At 44.7% G+C, this 22,654-nt stretch overlaps 2 protein-coding genes and 1 pseudogene across 2 annotated transcripts; 2 read left to right on the plus strand and 1 right to left on the minus strand.

Annotated features, from left to right (window-relative positions):
- Nucleotides 1-2,575: 2,575 nt before the first annotated feature.
- Nucleotides 2,576-3,649, minus strand: LOC123440301 (annotated as a pseudogene).
- A 4,548-nt stretch (nt 3,650-8,197) lies between these two features.
- On the plus strand, nt 8,198-9,502 carry LOC123444501. Its single transcript, XM_045121230.1, has 3 exons — nt 8,198-8,444; nt 8,562-8,762; nt 8,848-9,502. Exons 2-3 carry the CDS (start codon nt 8,583-8,585, stop codon nt 8,989-8,991), a joined length of 324 nt encoding a protein of 107 aa, XP_044977165.1. The 5' UTR covers nt 8,198-8,444; nt 8,562-8,582; the 3' UTR covers nt 8,992-9,502.
- Nucleotides 9,503-18,420: 8,918 nt separating this feature from the next.
- LOC123444499 lies at nt 18,421-19,744 on the plus strand. Its single transcript, XM_045121229.1, has 3 exons — nt 18,421-18,581; nt 18,753-18,928; nt 19,035-19,744. The coding sequence occupies exons 2-3, from the start codon at nt 18,764-18,766 to the stop codon at nt 19,401-19,403; spliced, it is 534 nt and encodes a 177-aa protein (XP_044977164.1). The 5' UTR covers nt 18,421-18,581; nt 18,753-18,763; the 3' UTR covers nt 19,404-19,744.
- Nucleotides 19,745-22,654: the final 2,910 nt, after the last annotated feature.

Genomic DNA, 22,654 nt, shown 5'->3' on the forward strand with positions numbered 1-22,654 from the left:
CGATCCATGCTCTGGACGGGCCACCTTCACCTAAGGATATCTCGAGGAGGGTGCATGTGGCGGGTAGGCCGATGCTACCGACTAATCTGCTCAATGCTGCAACTGGTGCTATGCGGAGTCTGCATGACAGTGTTCTTTGTTTGGAGAAGCGGCGTCTCTCCGAGAATAATGTGGCATACCCGGTTTTCGTGGCCAAGGTGCTAGAGGGCAAGGGCTTTGTCGATAGCGCCATTGGGGGTATGAACGTCCTGCGGTTTGCTGACATCTTCGCTATGTTTAACCTTCATCCGCTGCACTACACCTTCGTTCGGCTATTTTCGCTGAGTATGGAGATGCGGATCATTAGAGACAAGACGCGGACCTAGTGATAGTCGACCCCTTCTATATGTGTGCCAAGATCTTGGGCCGCGCTGGGGACCGGCAAGTCGCGAGTTCATACCTCGAAGGCGTCATTCTGGCAAACTCAGAAAAGGATAACTTCCTCGTGCCTTACTTTCCCTGGTAAGTTATCCCCTCATCGCCCCGTAACATATGATTTCTCAGATTTTGATCGTCCTTTTTTTTTCTAACATTCCTTGTTTTGTGCAGTGACACACGTTGCACACTCATCCTCTTAAGCCTGAAATATTCCACGGCCACGTATTTCGACTCGGACCGTCAGTCAAAAAAAGACTACATAAATATCAAGAAAGTTCTTGATGAAGCTCTTCCCGGCTACGCCATATCTGGAGGCACCTTCAGCACGACAAGTCTCAGGCACGGCAAGCACGTGTTCACCCACAATACGACGTTCGCCTGCGTCAAGCAGCCGCCTGGCAGTCAGAAGGATGCCTACTACGCCCTCCATCACATGCGGGCGATCATACGGGACAGTAATCACCTTCGGCTACCAAATAATCTCAAAGATTGGGCCGCACGCTTGTCGGCAATCCAGGATGTGCACATCAGACAAGAATTCTTTTGCATCCAGTCGGAGTTTGCGGAAATCATCCATCAAGATGTCCTTCGTACCTCGGGGCAGTTCTACCTCAGATCTCCGCTGTCCAATAGTGAGATAGATACAATGCTACAAATGCAGGCTGACAACGACCGCAATTTCATGACCATCACGAAAGACGGCGGCTTCATCCACGTTCCCATGAATCGCTACTAATTCATGTTGCAATATTAAACTTTAATGAACTTGTATGTCTCTTTGGTTTGGACAGTCGTTCAACTTATATATAATCGATGCTATTTATTAGTAGGACCATGAATCGTGCTGTTATAGTTGTAATATTAAACTTTAATGAACTTGTATGTCTCCGTGAATTGCTACTAACGTTTTGTTTGGCTAGTGCATAGAGATGCCGTCGTATGTCGTGTACAAGGGTAAGGTTCCCGGAGTCTACGACGATTGGGAGGAGTGTCGGAGACAGGTTCACCGATTCAGCGGTAACAGTTACAAAGGGTACACCACAACGGCGGAGGCGGAAGTTAGATACGCGCGCTATCTAGCGAGAGAGAGGAGGGAGCGTTGGAGGAACCGGATGAAGATCAGTTTCATTGCGATTATGCTCATCGTGATGACCGCAACTCTCTTCTATGTGATGGTAGTTTAGATGGTCGATATCGACTTGTAATGTGAAGACAAACTCGCTACTCGCGGTCTCGAGACTTGTAATGTTCTAACTTTGTTCGGTATTTTAAATTCGGAGACTAATATGATGAATTGTATTCGGAGACTAATCTTCTATTGTATTCGATAAATCTTTTGTTTATATGTTGTGCTATCTATATTCTGTGCAATAATATATTTTGTAATCTGTGCAAATATCAGAAAAAAAACCTAATATTCATACTAATGGCGCATCGTCAACTAGTGCGCCATTAGTATGCCAGAGCATATGGGTAAATATGGCCATGGGAGGCATACTAATGACGCACCATAAGCTATACTAATGACGCACCAGGATCTATACTAATGGCGCACCGGGATCTATACTAATGGCGCATTACTTGGTGCGCTATTAGTATACCAGATACTAATGGCGCACCGTGAGCAATACTAATGGCGCACTGCCTGGTACACCATTAGTATACCAGATACTAATGGCGCACTTGTGGTGCGCCATTAGTAAAAAAATCTAATGGCGTGATGCTAGTGGCGCACCTATAGTGCGCCATTAGTAGCCAAAATAGGTGCGCCATTAGCAAACCTTTTCCCAGTACTGATACGAAAATATTTATACTTTGGATATATTTTAACTAAAAAGGTAAAACTAGGTGCATGTCCGGCCACAGGAGGTTTACTCCCATAACACGGATATGATACACTAGTCTACGACCCCTCGCGAGAGATCCCTTTGTTTTTCCTATGGCTGGCAGCCCCCTCGTCAAACGGGTGGAGTGGGTGCTTCAGCCGTAGGAGAAAGGTGCCTACTCCGCTTCTATGAAGTCGAGGAGGGGGTTGACGATGTCTGTGTTAAGGATTAATTTAATCCTAGTAATCAATGCTTAAGTCGGTTGTTTACGTCGGTTGTGGTTACCGACATTGTAAGTCTAACTGCCTTGTAAGAAGGGTATAAATACCCAGTTTTCAATCAATGAGAAAGACTTTTCGGTCATTTGCTTTTATTCTTTCACACGTTATCAGCACGCTCGCCGTTGAGCAGCGGCCCTCGCCCCGACGGAAAAGCATCCAAGCGACAGCCTCGCATCTTGAATGAAGAACAGGGCACTGGCGTCCATCTATCTGGAATAATAGAGAACGTGAACGACGAGGCCATGTGCTTCGTCTCGCGTCGGCTCCGCTGGACTGGAGCGACGGCTTGGCCTCCGGCGCCCGACCCCGATGAACTTCATGAGAGGAAAATCAAGGAATCAAGGAATGAATCGGAGTCATACCTTGATTTCATCGCTATACTAACAAGGTGCTTCTTTCCAATTTGACCACGCATATACTACTGTAATTGCTATCTGAAATTAGTACCTTTAGCCCTCGTAGTTGCAGCGCACACGGAGGCATCGAGCCTTTGACGCATCAGCGGCCGGTTCGGGTTTCTTGCGCGACGTAGTAGCTCCACGCGCGCGGCTTCCCGCGGCTCGTGCGACACGGCCGCCTAAGCATCAAGCGACGGTTGCGCCTGCCTCGGCCCTTGCGTGTCCGCGCTCCCGGCGGCCGACGGAAGCGACGACCATGGACGCTCATGTCGTGGCGCCGCCCAGCCTGTTGCCATGCCCCACTGCGGCGGTTGGCACCGACGCCCTCTGGCGCCAGCGAGATACAGCCGGTGCGCGGCGCCCGCATCCTCCCACAGGCGGAGCATGACCATGGCGCGGCGCGTGGCTCTCCCTCTGACGTGGCGCGCAGGCTGATGGCACAAGTGACGCTCAGCGTTGCCACGGCCTTCGGCCCCAACGCGGAGGCGGCCCCCATCATGGAGCGTGCGGTGGCCCTTGGCCCCGTGGCTTCTTCCCCGAGCGCGGCGCAGCGACCCGAGGTCGCGGCCCTCCATGGGGAGGCAGCGCATTGCGCCAGTGCCCCAAGCAGCGTCCAGCGGACGGCAGCGGCCAACGGCCGGCGCCTAGCGTGAAGACAACCCATGGGGTAGCAGGATGGCCTTCAATCAGCGACGCGACATCCCTCCCAAATTCTTCAAGATGGGGATTTCTTATATGCACAGCCAAAGCCAACCGAATCAAGTTTGTGGTTGTACACAGAACAACTAGAGAATCTTATCTCTTCGTATACTTACATTTTAGCACTTCTCGTTACCCTTAATGGCATATAAGTTCTATAACTAGCATATAAGCCCACGGGTTCCATGTTTTTACGCAGTTAAACTTTCAACCCTTTGCTATTTTGCATTGCATGCCGTCAGTCTTAGTACTACTTCAACGCAAGCCATCCGTCTCATTGTAATTCCAGATTTTTGGTGGATACCTTGTAGTATTATATTGGTTGAGTCACAAGGCATTGAACCTATATTATTGGATGCGAAAATCATTCCATGTAGTATGGACCCAAGATGCTAGCATTATTTTCTTCTTCTTCTTGCAAATCATGACGTAAATTCAAAACAACGACTCTGAATGTGTTATACTTAATATGACTAAAAAAAAATTTTGTGAATCACAAGGTATTGGTGACATCTACTACATAATTTGCAGATTATTCATCACTACTGTGAGGTCTACATCTTATTAGTTTTACAAGATGATTACCTTCAAAGTGCTCTTCCAAATATTAATATTAGATGTGACTACCTCAAGATATCATAAGGTAATATTGGCATCTACTGCAAATTTTTGCAGACTATCCACTATTACTGCAAGGTCTACATCATGTCATTCTGACTGATGACTACCTTCAAAGTGATTTTCTTAAATATAGCATAACATAAGGTAATAGAATTATGAACATCTACTGACAAAAGTTAGACTATGTTTGCTATTACTGCGAGATCTACACCATATTGGTGATTATCTTCAAAGTGTTATCCTATATAAATTGAGGTCTACACATATGGCTATATGGCATCAGCCGTACTACAATTTGCTCCTCCGAAGCATTTATTGTTGTTGTTCTTTAAAATATTTTACTCTCATAGTAAATATTATACTTGCACGCTTTCTTGAATATATCATAGAAAACTATGAAAATATTAGCATATACGTCTGATTACCTTCTATTACATTGGTAAAATACATGGCAATGAAGCCTACAACACTATTTCTAATTATAGTGGCGTCCATCCATCAAGATGGATCGCATAATTTATGGCAATGATTAAGTGTCACAACACTTTTACAAGGTCCACATCACATTTTCATTATACTTTCATAGCAACTAACCAATATGAAATACACAAAGTCTATACGTTTTGGCAGTGACTCTCAAGTCACACACTTCCTTAAAAATGAATTCCAAAACATTAGCAATAATTTCATCGCATGTGGTATACTGAAGGATACACCCAGGTTCACCAAGGATCACCTTGGCCATGATTGTTGTCAAACAAATCATTTATTCATAGATGCCCCTTACTCCTAGGAGTAAGTTAAATAAATGCATTAGCATTTGCAAGTAACGCATGTTTGACATTTCCAAATACAGTAAATGCATGATTTGGTTGGAGTATCTATTGTAAGATGATTCATGGCATCAGTCATTATATCTACATGCGACATTTGTGGCCACTATAACTCCACTTTTGGAATATGTGTCATGGCTATTCTCTTAATAGCTAAGTATGTTCATATGTATTTCATGTGTCACCAACTTCACTTAGTTCTCAAACTAAGTACATAATGGACGAATATTTATTCACCTTGAATATTTTCCTTAAGAGAAACATGCTGCCATGAGCACATTTGGAATGATCACCCAATATTTTTTCAAGGCCTCAAGCCTATAGTAACTTACAATTTTGGTAATTATAAAATCAACTTGAAGTTGAGATCTCATGATCTGACATTTTTATATGCAGATCGGATTGAAAAGCCCTTGATACACTTTACATCTCCTTATGATGGTATTACCATTTTCATGGTAAAGAAACATGTTATTTCTTAAAATCATCATATTCACCCAACAGGTGCTTCAAATATTTGCTAGCGTTGAGAATACTAGGCAAGTCAGTGGTCACAAAATAGAACCATGAGGTATTCAAAGTAAAGTGAAGGCTAAGATACAACCAAATATGGAATTATTTCTTAATAGGGAATATATCATTTTCAAATGATCAATGACAACTCTCAAGTTTGTCAAATGTGTGGTTATTTAAACATCGTACCTATGATTACCAAACCCCTCAAACATATGGTCAAACCACACCACAAATTTATTAAAAGGAAAATAAGTTCATTGGGATATTTGAAAATTTGCAAACATACGACCGAAACTATTCTGGTAAATGATGTTCTCAAATCTTCATTAGAAGGAGAACCAAAATTATAGTGTAATAAAAGAATGATCAATTCTTTTGTGCCTATTATATGTTTACATAATTCATTTTTAGTAATATCCCGATTATACCCAAAATATTGTTTGCCTATAGTTGTACTACTACATGTATAATAAATGTCCAATATCCGATGTCTTGGACATTATATTTGATAAATTTTGTATATATGAATCGATTCATACTCAGTTTTGTTGCGTAATTTTTTTTTCTAAATCTTACAAAAAAAATTGGCTTTAAACCTTACAATCCTGGTTTGGGGTTGATTAGAAAATTATTGACAATTCTATTGGTCACAACTTAACAAGTTGTAAAATTTCACAAATCATCAGATTTTATGTGCACCACATGTGTCACATGGGAAATTAATTTAAGAAACTCTCACCTTACAATTCTAAATGAGCCAACTCATTTTTCCTTGAACACATTCAGAAGATATATATGGATTACTCAACCATTATGTGGTATTATATAGATACTTCATGGTACTCATGGAAACATTTATAAAATGATTTCCAGTGTGTCTCTTGTCACACACAACCATGAATGATCTTACTAAGTCAATTACTCAACTTCTCAAAGTAAGAGCAAATTATCCTAAACAAGGGATAAATCCATTCGAATGGTCAACTTTGTTCAACTTATGTCACAAGAAATATCTTATTATATATAATACTTTATGTACATACCAAAAATGGTTTAGTTAAATCTCTTATCAAAGTTAGTGAAATTAATTACATGACCAATCTTATAGAGTTGTAATTTACCAGCCTCTTGCTGGACACCTACAGCCTTACACACCGTAAGTATGATCCAAATCATACCAACTGCATATCATACTACTTTTCCCTTGTAGTAAATACATGGAAACCAACAAAGTATTTCTAATCTGCGACAATCTGGTTACATACCAATATCACCACTCCAGCATACATCAATGGGCTCTCACAGAAATTAGGGATCTATGTAAGGAATAACAATTTATCCGTCAATCAAAATTATTCATAGCCCGTATGCTGATTGCATCAGTAATAAGGGCATTTCTGGCATTAGGGGAGATTAGTACCACAAAGAATGACAAGAAATAAATTAGAAATGTTATTCACATTCAGTCCTTATATCCACGTACTCAAAGAATCTAAACAAGAAGTTTAGAATCACATATTTGCATCTCATTGCAAATCTGCCACATACGTTTAGTGATGACAAATGTGTCACTCAATTTTATATTCCTGCAGTAAAGTGTCAGAAAGAGTGGAGGTACCTGATAAACCAGTCTTGTCCCCAAATGAGAGCAATAGGGGGAGAAATCTGACCACACGAGATATAATCTCGCATATGCTTCCGCGGAAATAGAGGAAATCAAATACTCAACCAGTAAATATAATTCAACATCATGTTAAAAGACACCTCACCGGATGCTCATCATCCAAAACCCGACGTAAATGTGCACAACTATTTTGGTGTCGGGACATCGAAACACCTTGACTCCATTGTTGTAGGAAATCCAAAACGCCGAACCAAGCAAGTCATCAGTTGTGCACGACGATGACACGTGGTGGTGGCCTTCTTATAACCAAGCGGCGACGATCTCTCATGTTTTATTTTTCCTCGATGTTGATGACAGCCGTGGACGCACAACCCATCAGCTCGTAGATCTTCGCGACTTCTTTCTCGGCCGACGGAGCGCGGTTCCGCCAACGTTGATGGTGGATGGCACACCCTCGTCCGTGCCAGCCACGCATGCCTGCTTCCCGTACTCACTCCGTCCCAGAATGTAAGACATAGTACTAACTAGAAATCACGCTTGTTGGAACTTTTTTCAGGGAAATTACTTGTATTACTTACGTAGAGAATTACAATGTCTAACGACCTCATCAGCCCAGAATTTCTATCATAATTAAGCTGCCGTAAACGACTTTCAAGTTTCGACTTCGTACGTCGTGTGTGAGTAACAGAAAAAAATCGTTCTTCCATTATAACAATTGAATCCGGCCTTTTACTGCCATGTACGCATGCATGTGCATGTGTGCGCGTACGTGCTGAGACCGTCCACTGCAAAGAAATTAAGCTTTTCATGGCCATGTATCTCATTCACGTTTGGGTACACCTGCAAAGAAGGTTAAGCGTCCCACCACTCATTGCCAAAGAGGAAGAGGGTAGCTATGGCCTATGGGTGTTTCGCGGACGCAACTTCGCGGTAGTTTCCTTTGTCACTGCTTCGCTGCCATTGCAATGAGATGAACCGGACTCTCCTCCCTGTGTGTGTGTGCGCGCGCGCATCTCAGGCTGCGGCAGATCGACACGTAGTGGGTGCTGGAGGGCCCCATGCCGATCGAGTCGCTTTCCTTCCTTCTCTCTCTGGGATCTCTCTGCTCGGCCCCTTAAACAGCTCCGGCCTGCACCACAAGCGTCATCGTTGTGCTCTGCAATTGCAGCTAGCTCGAGCCCCTTCAGAAAGAAGCACACCAAGCTAACAAGCCAGGTCGACCAGTGACGGTGAGTCCCCTCCATCTCCGGCCACCTTGCTAATGTTCGTGTTGAATAACGGCAACATGAAATCAGAGAAGAGGAACTAACCATATATATTATACGTTGTTGCTGATCTCGTCCTAGTCCTACTCGTACCCATCTTGGATGTCCATGGACGGCAAGACGACGCCTCATCTGCTGCCTCTGAGTCTGAGCGAGGCCAAAAAGAAGATCCGGGATGCTGTCCCGCTGGTCTGCGGATGGGTGCTCTTGAGCGCCTTCACCAACGCCGGCGGCTATGCAGCCGACTACATAGCCCACTACTACCACTTCGTGTGCAGCCAGGTAACTATATACCTACCCCTCGGATGCTTGACGTTGCGACCGATCCATCATGCGTCAAGTTGATATGGTCTCCTCTACACTGCAGTCCTCCTTCATCCTGCCGTGCATCCAAATGACGGAAGCGGAGATCGCCAGGGATAGTGCCGTCCGGATCGGGATGCTGTGCTGCGCCCCGTCCCAGGCGGCCGCGGCGGCGCTGGCGCTGCTGCTCCCATGCCGCCGCCGCTGAGCCCGCCGTGCCCTCGCCTACCTCGCGCTCGCGGTCACCTTCCTCTTCCATTGCATCATCATGTACGCCAGCAGCTTCTGGATCTTCCTCGCCGCCGACCCAGGACACATCTTCAGCAGGATCTTTTACGCCGTGGTCATCTGCGCCGTGGTGATGTGCGACCTCCTGAGCTGCCTGGCCCTCCTCCTGGAGGGAGGTGATTGGTGGCGCAAGCAGCACGTAGCACGTTAGTTCAGCTAGCTGCATGGGAGTAATGTTCGTGGTCGTGGATCAGCTCATGAGGTACTGATGAGTGCCTAGTTCTAGCGAATAATGTAGAGTATGCGTTAATTCTGCGGTGACGATTTATGGTGAATCTAGTATAGCTGGTGATATCCAGATCGACGCAATGCTGGCTATATAATTAGACTGGATGGATTGTGGTTATGTTTGATGTATTCGACCTTAATTTTCTCTATGTGACCTTCGGAGATGAGTTACTATATGCTTGTATATAGCTCCAGCTTCAGTATGGTTGATGTTGCTGAAATGGTTGCTGCAGTGTATATCCATGCACACATGCATTCTGTTGAGTAATTAGGCACAATTTTCATAATTAATTTCAGAATATAAAACATGACGATACTAGCTATTAACATGTGAAACTCTAACATACTAGATGCAGTAGACAACATGAATAGCAGCAACACCGTATAGCAAAACATGTACGCATCTAACATGTTCATCAGGCTAACGAGAACACGACACACGTACCGAACGTTTGCAGATGAAGCAGATGTATTCTGTGCAGCTACGTTGTTGACGATGACTTTGACGATGACGGGACGAAGTAGACAACGCTTGAGGCGGCGGTACGCAACACCGCCCAACTTGCTAGGTAGACAACCCGTTGTGAAAGCAGCGAGCAGTCGTGCAGAGCGCTTCACAAAAACCCAATTCGCCCTCACCCATACAGGATCACAAAGGTGACTGGTTTCGGAGACCTGCTCTCCCGTTCGCCGTTGGACGCCGGCGCTCGGGATGAGGTAGACTACGATGGCGGCGCAAGTTTTGAGACGAGGCAAAACCCTAGATGACTTTCGGTGTGTCTTTGACCGACCACGATAGGCAGTATATATAGGAGGACCAAGGTCGGTTCCGTGTCGCGACCACGTCTCAAACCGACTTGGTTTCCAAGTCGTATACTTACCGGACAAGAAATTTGTAACTTGTGTGCCAAGACATAAAAAATAAAACGGCAAAAGGAAGCCAGCAAAAGGAAGCCACGCCCCCGCAAGGCATCGGACCGGAATTTGGCGGATCATTCACACGCATGTCGCACGTACGCCCGGCCAGGCAAGGCGAGGCGAGCGAGCCCGCGCGTGTGGTTCTCTCCTTTCTCTTCTCAACACACACTTAGAATGGTGGGGAGAACTCACGATATAAACAGGTCCAACACTTCCTCTACTAGCGATATGGGACTAAAGTTTAGCACCACCACACCATCACTTGTCATTTTATTCATGGGCTCAATTTGAGATTTCAGAATTTTGTAGATAGGTCAAGCCCATTAATTCTAACAATCCCCCACCAGATCTCAGATACCCATTTGGAGATTTGCCTTGTCTCTCCACTTGTTTAATATACCGGTGTTTTAGCAGAGACTGTTAAGTTGAACTTCTGCCTAGAACTTTAAGCTACATCCATCCATAACTTGACAATGGACTATGCCTTGAATTGCTAGTTTTGTGTGAACAGATTTCACTCAAAGTCTTAACCAGTACTTGGCTGCCAGTAGGCTACCCCGCGGTTTGGAGCATATATGTCGTACTCCGTGGGCTCTTCGTGAGCTTACTAGAGATTACCCAAATGAAAGGACGTGGATGTCGCCTAGAAGGGGGGGGGGTGAATAGGCACTTTAAAATAATTAAGGTTTAGGCTTGAACAAATGCGGAATAAAACTAACGTTTAATATGTCAAGCACAAAACCTACAAACAACTAGGCTCACCTATGTGCACCAACAACTTATGCTAAGCAAGATAAACAACTAAGTGATAGCAAGATATATTACAATAAACAATATGTCTATCACAAAGTAAAGTGCATAAGTAAAGGGTTCGGGTAAGAGATAACCGAGGCACGGGGAGACGATGATGTATCCCGAAGTTCACACCCTTGCGGATGCTAATCTCCGTTAGAGCGGTGTGGAGGCACAATGCTCCCCAAGATGCCACTAAGGCCACCGTAATCTCCTCACGCCCTCGCACAATGCAAGATGCCGTGATTCCACTGAGGGACCCTTGAGGGCAGTCACCGAACCCGTACAAATGGCAAACCTTGGGGGCGGTCACCGAACCCGTACACGTGGCAACCCTTGGGGGCGGTTACCTGTACCCGGACAAATTGCTCGGGGCTATCTCCACAACCTAATTGGAGGCCCCGACGCTTGCCCGGAGCTTCACACCACAATGATTGAGCTCCAAGACACCACCAAGCTTGTAGGATGCCAAAGCATCCACGAAGAACAATACCAAAGGTAATAAGCTTCTCAACCTTCACTTCCACGTATCACCGTGGAGAACTCAAACCGATGCAACCAATGCAATGGCAAGAACACACGAAGTGGTCAAGTCCCTCACACTCAAATCCCTCCACAACAACGAAAGCTATGGAGAAATATGAGAGGAAGAACAAGGAGCTCACAAAGAACTCCAAGATCAAGATCCAAGGGGTTCCCCTCACATAGAGGAGAAAGTGATTGGTGGAGATGTGGATCTAGATCTCCTCTCTCTTTTCCCTCAAGAACAAGCAAGAATCATTGGAGGGATTGAGAGTAAGCAAGCTCTAAGAATGTCAACAATGGAGGTAGAACAAGAGCTCAACGAATGGATAAAGCCAAGGGGAAGAAGACCCCCTTTATATAGTGGGGGAAGGAATCAGACCGTTACCCCCACTTACAGCCCGAGCCCAGCGGTACTACCGCTGGCTGCAGCGGTACTACCGCTGGCACTCCAGCAGTACTACCGCTGACCAGGGGCGGTACTACCGCCAGCTAGCGGTACTACCGCTGGCTGCAGCGGTACTACCGCTGGCACTCCAGCGGTACTACCGCTCGTCCCAGCGGTACTACCGCTGGGCCCCTGGTAGTGCAAAGGCACCACCACCGCCAAGAAAGTCTTCGCAAAAAGGTCCGACGCAGTACAACCGCAAAGATGACGGTACTAAAAACTTGGAGTGGTACTACCGCTGGCCAGGGGCGGTACTACCGCTGGACAGCGGTACTACCGCCAACTCGAGCGGTACTACCTCTAGGGCCAGCGGTACTACCGCCAACTCCAGCGGTACTACCGCCAACTCCAGCGGTACTACCGCTCGCCACTGAAACAGCCACAACTTTTGCATACGAGCTCCGAATCGAGCAAACCCAAGCTTGTTGGATTCAGGACGACAAGAGCTATCCAAACAGCTATGAAGATATGAAGATTCCAATGATATAGAGATGTGAGTCATCTATATATGAAGAACCGGCAAAAACTCCAACATCGAAAACATCATAGTAGATGCATATGGACTCCGTTTTCGATGAACTCGAGCTTGTCACGAAGATGACCATAAGCTCTAAAACTCACAAAGAGAAACACCAAACAAGAACCAAGAAGTATGATGCAAGGATGCAAATGGTTTGAGCTCTCAACGAACGATACGATCAAGCTACTCACTTGAGAGCCCCCCTTGATAGTACAACAATCTATCCTAAACGGAAAACCTATCAAGGGCAAACCTATACCTTGCACCTCGTCCTCTTGAGCTAGATGATGATGATCTTGGCTTCCTCAAGATGGACCACCTTTGTTGATTGCGTTGGCTTGATGAAGACTAGTTGATTGCTCCCCCATACTCACTATGGGTGAGCCACTCTTTAGCATATCTTCACAAGTCCATTGCCACCAAATGGACAGCAAGCTTCAAGCATGATATCTTCGTGCTGATCCACTTGAACTTGCACATCGCAATCTTGATGACGATCACAACTTGACGTCATAATTCATGGGTTGTATGAGATCTTCTCTTTGACACAAGCCCATGGAAACACACCTAACCCCCACATAGAACTCTTACGAAGACCATGGGTTAGTACACAAACACGTAATGGACAATGCTTACCATACCATGGGATCACTTGATCCCTCTCGGTACATCTTGTACGCTTTGTGTGTCGATCATCTTGATTTACTCTTTGTCTGAGATCTTGATCAACCTTGTGTCTCTATGACCATTCTTTGGATAATACCTTGAATACCACCTTGGTCATCATATAAACTCCTTGAACCCAACAGATGGACTTCAAGAAGTGCCTATGGACAAATCCTATAAATATAACTTAAGGCAACCATTAGTCCATAGGAATTGTCATCAATTACCAAAACCAAATATGGAGATATATGCTCTAACATTCTCCCCCATTTTGGTAATTGATGACAACTACTTCAAGAGAGTTTATGTAAGGAAATAAGCATAACTAAGCATAACCAACCGCACACATACAAAGCAATAATGCATGCGTGCAAGATGTAAATGCTTACGCAATAAAAGCAAACCCCTCTAAACATATCCAAAGTAAACTCTCTAAACTTCTCCCCCATTGGCATCGATTGCCAAAATGGACGAAAAGTTTAGAAAGCCAATATATTTGGTGGTCCTCCAAAAAGTGTGTACTTCTCAGCAAATGAGTGCCAAGAAATACACAAATACAATGGTAAGTAGTTGGAGGAAAACAAACTATATTGATGACCCAAAGATTGCAAATAAAAGAATCGTATGCCACAAGGACATACCACAATAGAGGCAAGAAATCAAAAGATACCGGATGGAACAAACAATCATATGGTCCTTCGAACCACATGAATAAAATATATTATGATAAAAGCAACGGAGTGTTTTATCAAAACTAGAGAAGCTCCCCATGATTTGTGCACTAATAGGAGATTTTTGTATATGATACAAGTGCACAAAATAGGATCGTTCCTCCCCCAAAATTAGTTTATCCAAATGTGTGTGTATGTGTAGTTGAGGCTGAGGCTGCTCAACACGTAGTGGGTGTTGGTGTTTGGGCGGCCCCACGTCGCTTTGTTTCTCTCTCTCTCGCTGCTACGCTGCTCGGGCGCTTAAACAGGAGCCCCTCCACCACTAGCCTGGTCGTTATTGATCCCTTATCTCGTTTTCATTGGGAGTGGATGCCCTCGGTGGACAAGTCTTATGGAAGTCTATGTGGATTGAAGATTGATAAATTTGACGTCATTGGCGATGTTAGTGGTAAATACATTCTTCAAATTAACTTATTTGATAAGATAAAACTTGCAAATGGGTTTTGCTTGTAGTTTATGGAGCTGCTCAGGATGATAGAAAACCTGAGTTTTTGGCCGAATTGTCTTCCCTATAAAAAAATTAATACTCCTTGTTTGGTTGGGGTTGACTTCATGAGGCATAGTGGGGAGAAGAATAAGAAATCAACTATGTCTCATTTTTCTAATGTTTTCAAGAGTGTAATACATTTGATGGGGTTGAGAGAGATCTTTATGTCTGGTGGGTGTTATACCTGGTCCAATAAGCAAGAACATCCCACCTTGAAGAATTTGGACCGTGTGTTGATGTCCGTGTGTTGATGTCCCCAAACTGGGAGGACATTTATCCTCTAGTATCCGTTCGCGAGTTGGTTAAAGAATGGTCGGATCATCACTCTGATTTTCTTTCTTTGGTAGCTAATATTTGGTCGAAACCCACCTATACGGAAGATCCTATTGACACTCTCAACATTAAGCTGAAAGGAGTCAAGAAATGTTTTAATGGGTGGGGGTCCAATATTTTTAGCAATAATAAAATCAGGCGTAATATGCTCAAGCTGGAACTCCACGAGCTGGAGTTGCTTGAGGAGACTGATGACCTTTGTGGACCAGCTCACACTAGGAAACTTGATATCCTTGTGGAGCTGAATAATATGTAGGAGGAGGAAGAGCTTTATTGGCATAAAAAATCTCATGAGAGGTGGCTGTCGAAAGGAGATAATAATACTTATTTTTTTTCTTAAGGTTGCGAACGGGAGGCGCAGGAAAAATACTATACATTCTCTTGAATGGGGAGGGCCGGGGTGATCATTGAAGGGACTAAGAATCTCTTGTCCCATGCCACTAACTTCTATAAGGAACTCTTTGGTCCTGCTCGTGGTAATATTTGTAAGATTGATGCCTCCTTGTGGTCTGAATCAAAAACTTTAAATGATGGGAACAATGAGAATTTAATTAGACCCTTTTCTTCGGAGGAAATCAAAGAGGCGTTGTTTGCTATGGATACTAATTAACCATGCTCCTAGCCGAGATAATATACCTGCTGAGTTTTATCAGCACTGTTGGGAGGTGGTTAATGCATACCTATTCAGACTTTTTGAATGGTTTCATGATGGGAGACTTAATGTCCAGAGGCTTAACTATGTGATAATTACCCTTCTCCCCAAGACCTGTGAGGCCAACAGAATTCAACAATATAGACCCCTTTGTTTGTTGTGTTGCCCCTATAAGTTGATTACTAAAGTAATCGATAGGAGAGCTAGTATCTACACCCCTAAATTGTTCAGTAAGCAGCAGAATGCCTTTATTAGAGGTAGGAATATTATGGATGGTATTCTATCCCTGCATGAAATCATGCACTATTCTCATATTAAAAAGCATGTCGGCGTGGTGCTTAAGCTTGACCTCGAAAAATCCTATGACAAGATGAACTGGGACTTCCGTCTTGACTGGCACGCCAAGAGAGTACTTAGTGAAAAATGGTGTAGTTGGGTTTCCCATGTTCTTCGTCATGGTACTGTTAGTATCAAGATCAATGATGAACTTGGGTCATATGTTCAAAGTGCTAAGGGGTCCACCAAGGGGATCCTTTCTCCCCTTTTTTTATTGAATATGGCCGATGAACGTTGTACCAAGATGGTGTTAGCTGCCTACCGAAATAAGTTGTTTAAGGGGCTGGCCCCAGATTTAATTGATGGGGGTGCAGGGATTCTCCAGTATGCAGATGATACGGTTATTTTCTTTTTCCATGATAAGAGAAAAAGCGTTGAATGTCAAACTCCTCCTTTATTTATTTGAGCTGATGTGAGGCTTAAAAATTAACTTCGACAAAAGTGAAGTTTTCACTATTGGGGGCGATAACAACATTGATCAAATGTATGTTGACATGTTTTGCCGCCAAACGGGCAAGCTTCCTATGAAGTACTTGGGAGTTCCGGTAACATATGCAAATCTTAAAACTGTTGATTGGGATTTCCTTGGCGAGAAACTACTTAGGCGATTAGCGGCTTGGATAGTTTATTCATCCTCTTTTGGTGCTAGAGTTACCCTCCCTGACTACTCATCCTCATCTGGTATTGGAGCTACCCTCCTTGACTCTAGTTTAGACGGTATTCCGTCATTCTTGATGTCCATGTTCCTTCCAAACAAGACTTGTGTTGAGAGAATGCATACACACCATAGACGTTCTTTTGGAGGAAGGGTAGGAAAAAACGTGCGTATCATATGGTCAAGTGGGCCAGGGTGTGTCGTTCGAAGAAGATTGGGCATCTGGGTACCAGAGATCTGCATAAACAAAATGTTAGCTTGTTGGTTAAGTGGTGGTGGAAACTTGAAACTAGTGAGGGTCTATGGCAACAAATAGTTCGATCTAGATACCTTAAGAGGAAAACTGTTGCTAATGTTCAACCTCGGTTCAGTGATTCTCCTTGCTGGAAAGCTATCATGAAAGTTAAATATGTGTATATGGCTCGTAGGGAGATTATTACTAATGATGGGGACCTCACTAGGCTGTGGCATGAGCCCTGGTTTGGTGACAAACCACTGAAAGATAGATGTCCTATGCTATTCGATATCTGTGATAATCAAGATTGTAGCCTTGCGACCTTTGCTGGTAACAATTATGTAGTCAATTTTAGGCGTACTCTTTTTGGAGAGCTCGCACGACAATGGGAAGAGCTTGTTAATAGGGCTCGGAACTTGGTATTATCCGATTCTCCTCACAAGGTGGTTTGGAAACTTATTCCTAACAAGTTGTTTTCTGTTAAATCAGTGTACAACTGGTTGGAAAAAGATCTTGCATGTCCTGATTATAAATGGGTTTGGAACGCTAAAATTCCTTTGAAAATTAAATTCCTCTTGTGGCACCTATTTCAAAACGTTGTTCTTACTAGAGATAATATGCGGAAGAGGAACTGGCAGGGAAATCCCTTATGTTCATTATTTCAGAATGTTGAAACTCTGGAGCACTTATTCTTTGGCTGCACTTTTGCTCGTGCTGTTTGGGGAACTTTTGGGTTCGCTGTAGGCGTGTCATGTTGTCCCCGGTCCTTGTGGCAATCCTGGGCCTAGTTATAGAGATTCATTCCTGGGGTAGGAAGTTTTATATGATGATACTGGCTGCTTTATCTAGAGTATATGGTGCACTCGAAACAAAGTTACTTTTGAGAAGCATATTGTTAGAAGTCCATGTGTTCTTTCTTGATGTATTGGTCAAGGCTTCTGAAGGAAGGTGACAAGGCCAAGCTTCGGGCAGGAGTGTGAATGATGACTCAGGTGGCGACGTCTCTAGCCGATCGCTCACGAGGCAGAATGGCGCTGGGTCATGGTGATAGAGCCCATGTTGGATGAAGACTGGGTTATGTGTTATCCTCAATGGGGTTTGATGCCCGCTGAGTTCTTTGTGGTCCTTTTGCAGTAATGGTTAGATTCTTATGGAGTGGATTGATCTCCTCGTAGAGCTCTCACTTTGCTCCGTGGTGGGTTTAGTGTCGACATGATTTCGTCCCGCGCTAGACGTTTCCTTTTAGGAACATTTGCGGTGGATTTTCTTTCGATGCTCCAACTCGCTCTCCCCTTTCAGTCTCCTAGTTAAATCTTGGTTTAGTTTCCTTTCGTGCATGGTTGATGGTTTTTGATGAACCTCTAACATAGACTCTAAGGATGTATTTCCGTTAAGTGATTAATGAAAAAGGGTGTGAGCCTGATTGGAAAAAAAATCGTTGTGCTAGCTAGCTAGCTAGCTGATCAAAACGTGGATGAGCCAACGCCACTCTTCCGAGTGGTGTGGCTGATGCGTAGCACTAGAAATCACACTAGCTAGTTGAAAATGATTGGAACAGACCGTACGTGCAGTAAGGTAATCAGAAAGAGCTGGCTTGGTAGCTTTTTACCGCGATGTATGCATGTGCGCGTGCTGAGTTCATTCATGGTTTTGTACACCTGCAAAGGCTAACGCCTCCCAATGCATTGCCATGAGATGAGATCCTCCATGCATGTGTGTGTGTGTGTAGTTGAGGCAGAGATTGAGGCTGAGGCTGCTCGACACGTAGCTAGTGGGTGTTGGTGTTGGGGCGGCCCCACGTCGCTTTGCTTCTCTCTCTCTCGCTGCTGCTGCGCTGCTCGGGCGCTTAAACAGGAGCCCCTCCACCACTAGCGTGGTCGTTGCGCTCTCAGTTGTAGCTAGCTCGAACCCCTTGAGAAGGAAGCACACCAAGGTGACCAAGCTAGGAAAACCCTCCCGTGCATCCGACCAGCAAGTGACGGTGACGGTGAGTCCCCTCCATCTCCGGCGGGCATCTTGCTAATGTGCTTTTCTACTTCGTCGTCTTCTTCCTCCTCCTCTTCTTTCATGTTCAATGGGGACATGAAATTACAGAAGAGGAACTAATTAAGCATATATACGTTGTTGCTAATGTCCTACTACTCCTACCTATACCCAGCTTGGGTGTCCATGGACGGCAAGACGCCTCATCTGCTGCCTCTGAGTCTGAGCGCGGCGACAAAGAAGCAGATCCGGGATGATGTCTGGCTGGTGTGTGGATGGGCGCTCATCAACGCCTTCAGCATCGTCTTCGCCACAGCAGTCGGCCACTACATCCATCTCTCGTGCAGCCAGGTACCTACCCACTTACCCGTCAACCCGTGTAGTGTAGTACCCTTGGGATGCTTCGCATCCATCATGCACCAAGCTTTATACGTATATGGTGTTCCTCTGCATGCAGTCCTCCTTCATCCTGCCGTGCATCGAGCTGACGGCCGCGGAGGAGGCCTGGCTAACCGCCCTCGGCATCGGGATGCTGTGCTGCGCCCCATCCGAGGCGGCCGCGGCGGCGCTGGCGCTGCTGCTCCCATGCCTCCGTCGCCGGGCCCGCCGTGCCCTCGCCTACCTCGCGCTGGCGGTCACCGTCCTCTTCCATTGCATGTACGTCGGCGCCGTCTGCATCTTCCTCGCCGCCGACCCAGGATACATCTTCGGCAGGATCTATTACACCGTCATATTCTGCGTCATCGTGGTGTGCGACCTCCTGTGCTTCCGAGCCCTCCTGGGAGGTAACGGGTGGGGCATGCACTACGTGGATCAGCTCATGTGAGGTACCCATGACAGCTGATCAGTTCTAGCTAGGGAATAACGTAGACTATGCGTTAATTCTGCTGCGACGATTCATGGATTAGTGCCTGTCGTACGTATTTGCGAATCTAGTACTAGATGTGATGCAGTGTTAATAACGTAGATCGACTCTAGTAATTAATTATTCCATTTGGGCAATGCGCGCTGGCTATATAATTAGACTGCTGGATGGATTGTTGTGGCTATCTTTGATGTTTTCGACCTTAATTAATTTTCTCTATGTGATCGTCAGACATGAGTTATATGCTTATTTAGCACCATCTTATCTTAGGTATAATTGAAGTTCCTGAAATTGTTGCTGCAGTGTATGTATATCCATGTCCCTAAAGTGTATAATTCCACCTTTTAGTTTCACAGTTTTCCCAACCAAACAACTTTCCAACTTTTTCACGCAGTTCTCACCTCACAATAGGTTTCTCACGACTCGCATAAGATTTTTCGGAATGCACAGCTCAACCAAACGCAGTCGAAGTCATGTTGGGGCTATAAATTCATTTCTTGCGACCTATGTGAGGTCTTTATTGCTCATGTAAAAGGTTATAGTCTGCTAACATAAGTTGTGAAATACAATCATACGGTAGATGCGATCATAGTTAGTCAACACATGACCACAATTCTAATATAGTCGCAAGTGCCAACTCGATATCGGTTTAATCAAAGACACTATCCTCTAGTTTTTTTTAGAAAAGGAGGAAGACTAACTATCCTCTAGTACAATCTGAAAAAGGAGTTACCTTGGTCTCGGTCTGCAAGACAAATACTCCCTCCGTTTTTAAATATAAGTCTTTTTAGAGGTTTCACTAGTGAACTTCATACGGACGTATATAGACATATTTTAGAGTGTAGATTCATTCATTTTGCTCCGTATGTAGACCACTAAAGAAATCTCTTAAAAGACTTATATTTAGGAACAAAGGGAGTATGATGCATCCAACGTTCCTCCGTTTCAAAATAAGTGTCTCAAACTTAATACAATTTTGTACTAAAATTAGTACAAAATTGAGATGCGTACTTTGGGACGAATGGAGTACTACCTATTTGTGTTTAATTGACTATGGAGATTTTCTTTTCTGAAACTCGGGGCAAAACCTTTGCCTTGTTTTCACTAAGTGAGCTAACTTTGCAGTGCATGTGAGCGAGTGAGTCCAATTGACAAGTGTAATTCCCACAAAAAATATGTAGGGCCGATTGAGTCCAGTTGACAAGTTTAATTCCCACATAAATACACTTTATAAAGATCTATTGATGGATGACCCCATCGATGTATACATACAACTATTGTCTACACATGTAGGTTAATGTTCTAGACATAATTAACTGGTTCAAAGGTTTCAGTGTCCAAGAGTTCCAAAAGTTATACGTATCCACAGTCCACATGCTTCCTATTTTCTGAAGAAAAAAAACCAAATGTTGGGAACGGGACAGAGGGATGGGTAGGAAGAGGAAATGAGCTGACCTCTTAAACAGAGTTACTTAAACAGAGTTTGGAACTAATTGTACTTATGAGTGTGGCCGGTTAACTGGTTGGGGAGTTTTCTTTTCATGAAACTTGGGCAAAACTTGCCTCATTTTCATTACTTAAGAATACATCTCTGAGGCAGCTCGGTGACGGCGACGGTGGCTGAGCTTGCAGATGGGAATGCCCTATCGGAAAGGTGTGAGTACTCTGGTGTACTACACCCGAGTTTCAAAAAGTTGGAAAAAACATTATCAAACAAAATTTAGAAAATCTGAAATTTGAGACAACAAACTCTGTCAGATGTTTGAGCTTCTTGCAAAATTTCAGCCAAAAAAAACATCCGAAGAGCTCTGACAAAAAAAAAACCCTGCTCAAACAGTGCAATTTTTTTGGAACATTGATTTTGTCTTTTTTGGTGGGAGCTCATTTGATGTTATTTCTGGCTGAAATTTGGCAGGAAACCCGAACATTTGATTGAGTTTGATAGTTCAAAGTTTCAGATTTTTCGAGTTTGTTTGATCCCCTTTTATTTCATTTCTTCCAAACAAAGGTGTAGTACACCCAAGAGTAGAAAAGCCAGTCTCATGCCTTATGAAAGGAGGTGATGCTAGTTGCCGCGTTGGCCGCGACGCTAGTATACGAGCGAGAACATGAGGATCCAAGGCTTGAGCAGGTGGTCATGGACAGCGACGGTGGGTGCGTGCGGTTTGCGCATCATGGATGCCAGGGCGATGTCCTAGGGCGGCTGCAAGTCGCAGGTCCAGTGATGCGTGATGTTGCAAGAGCGGCAACAACATGCACACAACACATATGGCGCATGTCAACAACTGTCAGCAGGGCTGTGTCTCCAGGAATTTAAACCCCCGTTTGGAAATGGATGGCAAGACCCTAAATTTTAGAAATTAACCAGTATTACTAAACCATATAACTAATGAACTATTTGAATCCAAGGGGGGCGGCCAGGCACCTTACAGGCCCATACTGCTCCCTACTCTGGTGTTCGACTAATGCGGAAGGCGATCAACTGTATAAGGCATTCGTAAGGGGTTAGAATTGTGAAGCATGATAAGGAGATTGCACATCACGTGACGGATCAAGTGTCAAATTCTATTGAATAAAAAAAAGTCCCATAGAAGCATTCTACAAGCATTTTCCCATCGATTTTGAACCACACCAACGCTCGCGAGAAGAGGCAACCAACAACAAGAACTGTCTCTGATGCGACGGTGAGGTGATGGGTGTATGGATGCGGATGGCAGCTTGTGGCAGCGTCTGAGCGACGGAAAAGTGGACGGTGAGGGTGTTGAGTGATGGGCGTGGAGGGCGAGGGGGAATGTCCTACGTGCCACCGAGGGAGGGTGTTGAGGGACAAGGAGAGCGTGGTGTGCGTCCGCTTTGTGATCGCGCCAACCCTACCAAAATTTTGGTTGCAAATGGTCCACGGGTGGAATAAAAACGGACACCAATCCATTTGTGTCGCTACGTTGGGCCGCGATTTATGACCATTGCGACCCGGACGGTCTCACACAAACGTTTGGTGGAGCTTCAACTCCCATTCTCAACAAAGATAAACAAGTTGATGAATGGGCTACTCAAAAACCTAATCGGTGACAGTCAGCGATGTAAATCACCCCCCGAGATCCTCTGTAAACCCCATGTATCCCTTCGTGCTTGCCCTCGTGCGAACTTCCATCTAGGGTTTCCCTGCATCTTGTCGGCACCGCCACGGTCCGCCTCATCTCCTTTGGTCGTTG

Source organism: Hordeum vulgare, chromosome 3H (genome assembly GCF_904849725.1).
Source record: "Hordeum vulgare subsp. vulgare chromosome 3H, MorexV3_pseudomolecules_assembly, whole genome shotgun sequence".
Classification (NCBI taxonomy): Eukaryota; Viridiplantae; Streptophyta; class Magnoliopsida; order Poales; family Poaceae; genus Hordeum; species Hordeum vulgare.

Excerpts from the sequence above, each read along its gene's own strand:
- LOC123444499 (XM_045121229.1), top strand. The coding sequence starts at position 18,764 with ATGGACGGCAAGACGCCTCATCTGCTGCCTCTGAGTCTGAGCGCGGCG. Across the intron at positions 18,929-19,034 it reads TCCATCTCTCGTGCAGCCAG|TCCTCCTTCATCCTGCCGTG; the intron begins GTACCTACCCAC and ends CTCTGCATGCAG.
- LOC123444501 (XM_045121230.1), top strand. The coding sequence starts at position 8,583 with ATGTCCATGGACGGCAAGACGACGCCTCATCTGCTGCCTCTGAGTCTG. Across the intron at positions 8,763-8,847 it reads ACCACTTCGTGTGCAGCCAG|TCCTCCTTCATCCTGCCGTG; the intron begins GTAACTATATAC and ends TCTACACTGCAG.